At 38.6% G+C, this 8,884-nt stretch overlaps 1 protein-coding gene across 4 annotated transcripts in view; it reads right to left on the bottom strand.

Annotated features, from left to right (window-relative positions):
- Nucleotides 1-3,016: 3,016 nt before the first annotated feature.
- Nucleotides 3,017-8,884, bottom strand: part of CLCN3 (chloride voltage-gated channel 3) — a 99,329-nt gene continuing 93,461 nt past the window's right edge. For 2 of the 4 annotated variants that reach the window (XM_045995026.1, XM_045995035.1), the window contains 2 exons: nt 7,737-7,812; nt 3,017-6,022 (listed from right to left, as the gene is read on the bottom strand). In XM_045995026.1, the coding sequence (XP_045850982.1) occupies nt 5,864-6,022; nt 7,737-7,812 (235 nt within the window). In that variant the 3' untranslated portion in view covers nt 3,017-5,863. The remainder of the gene's footprint in view (nt 6,023-7,736; nt 7,813-8,884) is intronic. The other 2 variants (XM_045995044.1, XM_045995052.1) reach the window with 1 other exon arrangement.

The following is an 8,884-nucleotide window of genomic DNA, read 5'->3' as shown; positions in this document are numbered from 1 at the left end:
CTGGTGGCTCCCTCTTCTGCCGGCCCCTCACCTCCTCAAATCTAAGTATACATGTATGTCAATGCTCCCGCCTTCTCTGACCACTTAACCCTATGGTGATCCCGTCCTGGCTCAGGATGATACCTCTCAGATGTTTCAGGTCTCTTAGGCTGGACCTTCCTCCTGAACCGGAGTCTGTATATTCGATTGCCTAATTGACAGCCCTACTTTGAAGCCGAAAAGTCATTTCGAATTTAATGTCTAAAACCAAAATTCCTCTGTACACAACCTCAAATCTAGTCTTCCTGAAGTCATTCCCAATTCAGTCAGTGGCCATTGGAAACCTCCTTTACTCCTCTTGTACCACTCCACATTCGATCCATTAGCAAATCCTGTCTACGCAACTTCCAAAATGGTTAGAGTCCAGCCACTTGAACAACCTCCACCAGCCCCAGGCTATCATATTTTACCTTGATTATTCTGAGAGGCTTCTAATTGCATCTCCCTCCTTCCACCCCTTCCCCATTATAGTCTATCCCCCCAAAAAACAGCCAGAGAACACGTTAAGTCAGATCATGTCACTTTTCTGCCCCACTGGCTTCCCATTTTATTCAGAATAAAAGTCAAACGACTATATCCCTAACTTCTTTCCTCCTCTTACACCCTACTTCCCACTCCAGCCACAGTGACCTATTTGGTATTCCTTCTGTCAGGTATATCCTACCTCAGGATGTTTGCACATACTACTTCCTCTTCTCAGAACATTCTCCTCACAGATAACTGTATCATTCCCTTACCTTTTTTAAGATTCTGCTCAAATGTCACCTTATTGCTGAGGCCCTTTTTCATCACCCTCTATAAAAATCCCCATTACTGGGGCGCCTGGGTGGCTCAGTGGTTTAAGCTGCTGCCTTCGGCTCAGGTCATGATCTCGGGATCCTGGGATCGAGTCCCGCATCGGGCTCTCTGCTTGGCAGGGAGCCTGCTTCCTTCTCACTCTCTCTGCCTACCTCTCTGCCTACTTGTGATTTCTCTCTGTCAAATAAATAAATAAAATCTTTAAAAAAAAAAAAAAAAAAAAAAATCCCCATTACTGGCGCCTGGGTGGCTCAGTGGGTTAAGCCGCTGCCTTCGGCTCAGGTCATAATCTCAGGGTCCTGGGATCGAGTCCCACATCTGGCTCTCTGCTCAGCGGAGAGCCTGCTTCCCTTCCTCGCTCTCTGCCTGCCTCTCTTGCGATTTCTCTCTGTCGAATAAATAAATAAAATCTTTTAAAAAAAAAATCCCCATTACTGATTTCTCTCCATTAGAATGGGAATTTTTTCCTGACTTATGTTTGCCTATAACTGTGTGGCACACAGGAATAAGAAAAAAATCTGCTGAACTAATTTGTGATACATATCATCATCTGACATACCATGTATGTCTCTGTCCCTACTAGAATGGAAGCTTCAGGAACACAGCACTGTGTGCCTATCACACAGTAAGTATTTAATAAAAGCTCAGTGAATGACCAAATGAAATGAATGATTAAAAAAAAAAAATCTATTCCAGACTTTTTAGTCCAATAGCTTTACTTTTTTAGTCCAAATAGCTTTACTTTTATGAGTCTAGTATTAGACTACTGAAATCTTTTAAGAATTCAAATGTTACCACCTTCTTTTAGGCAGTTCTATTAGCAAATGTACAAAGGAATATTTTTTAAGATTTTACTTATTTGAGAGAGATTATAAGTAGGCAGAGAGGCAGGCAGAGAGAAAGGGGAAAGCAGGCTCCCTGCTGAGCAGAGAGCCCTATGTGGGGCTCAATCCCAGGACCCTGGGATCATGACCTGAGCCAAAGGCAGAGGCTTTAACCTACTGAGACACCCAGGCGCCCCTACAAAGTAGAATTTTAAAAAACACGTAGGAGCACCTGGGTGGCACAGTCGGTTAAGCGTCTGTGTTTCGGTGTAGGTTGTAATCTCAGGGTCATAAGACTGAGCCCCAGGTTAAGACTCCATACTCAGGCACCTGGGTGGCTCAGTGGGTTAAGCCACTGCCTTCGGCTCAGGTCATGATCTCAGGGTCCTGGGATCGAGTCCCGCATCGGGCTCTCTGCTCAGCGGAGAGCCTGCTTCCCTTCCTCTCTCTCTGCCTGCCTCTCTTGTGATTTCTGTCAAATAAATAAAATCTTTAAAAATAAATAAAATCTCATTAAAAAAAAAAGACTCCATACTCAGGCACCTGGGTGGCTCAGTGGGTTAAGCCTCTGCCTTCAGCTCAGGTCATGATCTCAGGGTCCTGGGATCGAGCCCCACATCAGGCTCTCTGCTCAGCAGGGAGCCTGCTTCCTCTTCTCTCTCTGCCTGCCTCTCTGCCTAGTTGTGATTTCTGTCAAATAAATAAAATATTAAAAAAAAAAAAGACTCCATACTCAGTGCAGAGTCTGCTTGAGATTCTCTCTCCCTCTCCCTCTGCCCCTCCCACTCTCTAAAATAAATAAATCTTTAAAAAAAAAAAAATCATGTAGGAGCACCTGGGTGGCTCAGTGGGTTAAACCTCTGTCTTCAGCTCAGGTCATGATCTCAGGGTCCTGGGATCAAGCCCCGCATCGGGCTCTCTGCTCAGCGGGGAGCCTGCTTCCTGCCCTCCCGCCCCCGTTTCTGCCTGCCTCTCTGCCTACTTGTGATCTCTCTGTCTCTCTCTGTTAAATAAATCAATATTTTTTTAAATCATGTAAATCATTTACATGTTTTAAATTCATGCCAACAGCATAATTTTTCTTTTTTGAAAGTAAACTGGCGTGAAATCTTTCTGTAAACCTGGAGGTTGCACTGACAAGCAGAGACTCTCTCCTATTGCTGGTAGTGTTTGTATCCTGCTGTTCGATCCAGCATCTATTCCTTTGTTGCCCCCTCGCCTGTCTTTGTAACCTGAGAGAAGCATTCTATTTGTTACCCTTTGAGGCTGCATGTGCCAGGCATATTGGCCTACACTGCATAGAGCAGCAGCAGAAGTGGGAGGATATTACAGATATAATTAAAGGCCAAACCACACATTGTCATACAGATTTTAATAGATTTTCTGATTAACTCATCACAGTAATCATTTTTACTGTAATGATATGCAGCTTTACTACACTAGTATAAATAAAAACAGATAAATACAGCTCTAGGCAACATCACAGATTAACAAACTAAGCATTCTTTATGAACCAAAACTGAAAACAATTATTAATAAGAGATGCTGACACCCTTGCCCATTCTCATCATACCTTTTCAAAAAGGGTACTCCAATAAGGCGCTCCACTTATTATATTGGTCAATTAGTTTGCCAATTAGCCAGGCACATATATTTCATAGTCTCCACTATTTCATCATTTGGTTGAAAAGCAGACACACCTCAACATATCAAAAAGAAAAGTGGAACAGGTAGTATTACTGAAGAAAACCACTGAATGCATTAGAAATACAACACTCTTCCTGTATTTTAGCAGTAAGACACATCAAGGGATAGAAACATACCAGGAAGAAAATTAATATCTACCTTGAATATCCACCCTGAAATGTCAGTCTGTGAAGCAGGATGAGCAATGGGACAAGGACATGAAATCAAAAAGGAAACATGGAAAATTAAATCCATGTGATGTTTAATGTTACAAAGCTATCTGCAAAGAAGCTGGTTTCTCCTTTGAAGACTCAAGACAAACAAGCCATTCAGTAGCCAATGCTGAGGAGTTCACACTGCAGAGACACTCAGGACAAGATGAAGATAAGATATATAGAAATATCATTTAGAAAAGATTTCACTCCAGACGGCAAAATGAACTTTGAAGGGGTAATTAAGAAAGCTTGAAGTCTGCCAAAGGGGTGGGGGAAGTAAACTTGGACAAAATACTGATTTTAGGCAGATAGCAAAATGAGAAATGTTTCACAAAATTCCTAAAATGTTGTTCAACTTTCAACTGTCATTCTAATATGGCTTCATGATCTAATAAAGCTTCAAGATCTTACAGATATATTATTTTTAAGAACTAGGAAGTGAAGAATCACTTCCAAAATGTAAAAACGGCTCATTGCCGGTTACGTTTCAGAAAATGTCTGTCTGCAAAACTTATTTATTACCAAATTGGTAATTCATTCATTATCAAGAATGCATAAGTCCAGATTATTTAGGCCAGTCCTTCAAGTAAACTGCTTTTGCTGATAGTGAATTAAGACCATGATTAAGACAGACATTTCCAAAAACAAAAATTCCAAACACACCCCAGTACAATTTCAACTCATCCTGCAAAAATGTGCACTGTGGATACTCAAAACATTAATTGAACACTTACGGATGTGATGTACCCCAAGATTCAAAGGTTATGTTCAGATTAAAATTCTAACTGCTACCTTTGCAACTGATGTTTTCAGTTGTTTGATTTTTTTTTTAAGTTAACATTATTTAACTTTTGGTTTTAATCTGCAAAGTGATTTCTCATGTTTTAAGTTTCTAGTTAATGAGTCAAAATGTACAGGTCAGAAGACATAATCCAGAGGATGGCAGTGAAAGATCAGAAAAAGGTTTATGTACACATTGGATCATAGACAAATAACCACAACCTCTTTTTAAACCCTTGTTCCCAGTGTAAACTTTGTTCATATCTCCATATTTGTAAGTCTGAATTAGTCTATAAAAATCACATTAAAAAGGTAAAATTATTTAAGCGCGATATTAACTGATCTGTATTTTATAAATTTTAATCCATAAAAATATAAATAAGAATGGTAAATTTTTACGAAAAGAAATATACATTTAGTGCAAGTTATGAATTACATTTCTTCAGTGTCAGCAATAAAATATCTTGAAGAAAGAAAAAAAAATGACTGATCTAATTTCAAGAAAAAAAAATTCCCGTGTTTAAACATGCAATTAATACCAGATACAGCTAAACAGAATACTTTCTTCTCTTTACTGTCAAAGCAGCAGCATTTTGTTTCCTTATGCTGAACAGTACTTGTGTATTATAGTAGTTTTAGAATAGAAAATTTGCATAAGACCAGGTCACATTATCCATAAAGTCTGAGAGGAAAAAAACAAAAAGAAAACTCTTTATCCTTACAAGTCACGTTCAGTGTTGTTGATTCTGAACCACAATGCACACAAGCTGAGAGATTTTGTTCATGGTTCATTCAAGATTTTACCTGTTTGATTCGCCTTTGTTGTTGTGGTGCATGTGACTGCTCCAAGCATTTGGTGATGGTACAAACTACATGGTTAATGGCACAAGAAACACTCCCTTCTTGTGATGAAACTTCGGTAAAATCACAGTACATCTCAATATGAGAAAGGACTGTTTCAAAAGGGCACACCAATTTAAAGAGGCTTTGTCACAGCTCAAGAGAGAAAGAAAAAAGAGAGAGAGAGGGAGAGAGAGAAAGGAAAGCTCTTCTGGAATGTAGAAAGATAATGCTTAACTATATAATTCATGAATTAAACAGAACAGTTTTGATACAAAAGGGCAAGACCTTGCAGTCTTATCGATGGCTCAATTCAAAGTAATCCCTCCAGAAACAGGGATGCGAATGTGTCTGTGCGACATCGGAGTAACAGGCTAGGTGCTCCAGGTGCTCCGGGTGCTCCAAGGCTGCGGTACCCCCTCCGCCAAAGCTCCAGCCAGCGGTCCCGGGCACATCCTCAGCTGAATGCATCCAGTGCAGAACAGGAGATGATTTGCTGCTCTTGGTTAGACAGGGAAATATCTCACTCACTTCCTTGTCACTCCTTTCCCTCCCCAAACAACTCCTCCATTCCACCAGCAGTGTTTGCAAACTGTGTGGCAAAAGCCCGGCTTTTAGATTTTTCTTTCTTTCTTTCTTTCTTTTTTTAAAGGACAAAAAAAAGTAGACGACTCCCTCAGGTTAAAGAGTTGTGCTATTCAACAAATGAACTTCCTCTTCTGTTTCCTCTCTCTCTTCATCTATAGGATTCAGTTGAACATTATTGAAGCGGGGTCTTGGTTTGCCGTCTGGGCCATATGACGGAGGATATCTTTTTTTGTTATAATGCCAAGGAGGCGCCTGAAAGCAATAAACAGAAGACTGCTATTAAAATAAAAGGGAAAAGAAAAGAAAAGCTAACTCTATAGCTAAACCCTTTTTGTTGACAGGAAGAGAGCAAAGCAAGCACCGTGATTTTATATTTTCAAAAAGTATTTTACTGGTAAAGATAATTAAATTATCCAGCAACCATCCTTTGATGTGAAAGTATCATGGTCACTAACAGCACAATGTCCTTTCCACCAAGACTCTGAGGACTGCATGCCTCATTGAAATAGAGGTACTCTGATTCATGTATGCCAACAAAAAAAGTAAAAAAAAAAAAGGGGAGGATGTGTGAACAAGAAATGATAGTGATCCCATTTGAGAAGGAAAATTCATTGCCATGACACCAAGAAAGCAGTAATATGTCTGAAGACCAAATCTCCTCAATACTCCATTTTTTTAAAACCAAACTTAACCAACTTTAAAAAAATAACTTAAGGATTGCCCAGTTGTATGCAGAATCTTCATGAAAGCACATACAATTGAGATAAAATGGTCAACAAAGAACTCCAATCCCAAACTTCAGAGCCCCAAGAATAAATCTAGAAAACAACCCAAGTTTCTAGTACACTCATCAATGTTTTCCTCTTTTGATTTTGGCCGAAAAAGTTAAACACAGTGCTTTTATGAAAGTCTTGGTTGTTAATGCTTACAGTAAAAGAGAGGTGAAAAATCAAGAAGCAATCCTAAAAGATTATTATAGGTGAAGCAGAAAGCAGAATGAATGAGTAGCTACTTATTATTCTGGTTAGTAGTTTTTAAAAAAGGATGCATGAAACACTTGTGAAATATTAGCATACAACAGGAATACATAATCAGTTGTGTACTTAAGCAAACTGGGACAGGTTTATATAGGTATTACAATTGCAGGGCAAAATAATTTCAGGCATTAATTGCTAAAGCCAGACAATTTTTAGGTTATAAGGTAAGGTAATTCAAAATTTATCTTTAGTCATGAAACCACTAGGACATAAAGCCAGTAAAAACAAATGCATCTGACCCCAAAAGCTGCTCACAGCATTCTGGAAACATCATACAAAAGGGGCACACACATAATCTAGGTACAGTTCACTAATGAAACAGTAGGACACACATTCTTGACTGTGAAGGTATGCAAGGTGTAGCAGAAAAGGAACTAATGCTATGATCACAAATATATACAACATTACACGCTAGTTAGTGTGCCCATAAAAAAATCTGTTTAACATTCGGCAATTCTAACATTGCTAAGCTCAGTTAAGATCATTTGTGAGCTTAGATTTACCATAAGACTACCACAAGATTAGGAAACAAAAAAAAAGAAGGAGGGTTTTTTGGGGGGCGGGCGCAGACATTTTTAACCAGTCAAGCACCTTCTGAGATCGGTGTATCCACTAAGGTAGACAGACTTGTGTTTAAGAACGTCCAATAATATTTACTCATTTAACTAACAAATTGTTTACAGTTCTTAAATTGCAACCAATGATTTTGATGAGAGACATTAACTTCTGCTAACTTCCTGTGAATGGAATCTTACAAATATCTAAATTTATCTTGCAGACATAGTTTATGAGATATAAATGTAATTGGCAGCATGTAGGATCTTTTTATTCAGCAGATAATCTGGGACAGACAGAACTGAACAGTTCACAAGTTTCATGCTTCCTGACTTCTAAGGTGTCTAATGAGGAGATCTGATATATCTAATCACCAAGGGTTCGACGTGCTGCTTTAGTTGCTCGAGATGCTCTAATATGTTCTTCTTTGTGATGATCCCCAAGACAATCCTGAAACAGATCATGTTATGCTAATAACTGTGTGAGAAATTAAATTAAAAGAGGTTCCAATCATAATGATAAAGAATGAGAAAAAAATAAAAACATGAACCATAAGAATGCTTTTAATGAACTTTAGAAAACTAAAAACAAAAACAATTTGAAATCCCAGGTCTCATTTGCATAACTTCTACTGAGTTTCATAAGAGACATGATACTATTTCTAAATACTGGTGAGTTGTTTTCCTTTTTAAATTAAAAATCAAAATCATAAAAGTTCACAATGAAGATGACTATAAAGAAAAGTGCAAAAGAAACAACATTAATACACAGCTATAAACTTCTAAAACTTAGCTTCATTTTCAGTGTTCCTTCATTAGGGGAAAGTATTTTTCTACTTTCTAAAATGTCGTAATGCTGTCACTATTATTTGGATCTACCTCAGCAGTGTAAAGGTAGAAAGAAGGCTTAGCCTCAATTGCCTATGAGGAGAATTAAGAAATTCTGTGGGTTTTACGACTATTTGGGATTAAAATGAAAGGCAATGTGCACTTAAAAAAATAATGCCAACCAATACACACATCCCCTAGTTTTTAGGACCTACTGAAAGCTACTCCTTAAAATAAGCTAATAAGATATATTTATGAGTAGAGGTCAAAATGACCTTTAGATTATGCATTTTTTTCTAAATGATTACTTCTCAGTTAACCTATCACTATTATAATATCAAGCAAATGAGGGACATAAATTCTCACAAGGATACTTGAAAATAGTCAGATTTATTAGAACAAAATCCTGGTTACTGGTTTTATAATGGAAGAATTCAACTACAATATATAGCAACAAAAATAATGAATGTCAAAGACTTTAAAAAGCCTTAATCTTCAATTCTGGAAGGCCATCAAGAATGCCCTTCAGGGGGCGCCCGGGTGGCTCAGTGGGTTAAAGCCTCTGCTTTCGGCTCAGGTCATGATCCCAGGGTCCTGGGATCGAGCCCCGCATCGGGCTCTCTGCTCAGCAGGGAGCCTGCCTCCCTTCCTCTCTCTCTCTCTCTGCCTGCCTCTCTGCCTACCTGTGATCTCTG

The sequence above is a fragment of the Meles meles genome, chromosome 2 (genome assembly GCF_922984935.1).
Source record: "Meles meles chromosome 2, mMelMel3.1 paternal haplotype, whole genome shotgun sequence".
NCBI lineage: Eukaryota > Metazoa > Chordata > Mammalia > Carnivora > Mustelidae > Meles > Meles meles.
This window is presented reverse-complemented; position numbering and strand designations above follow the sequence as displayed.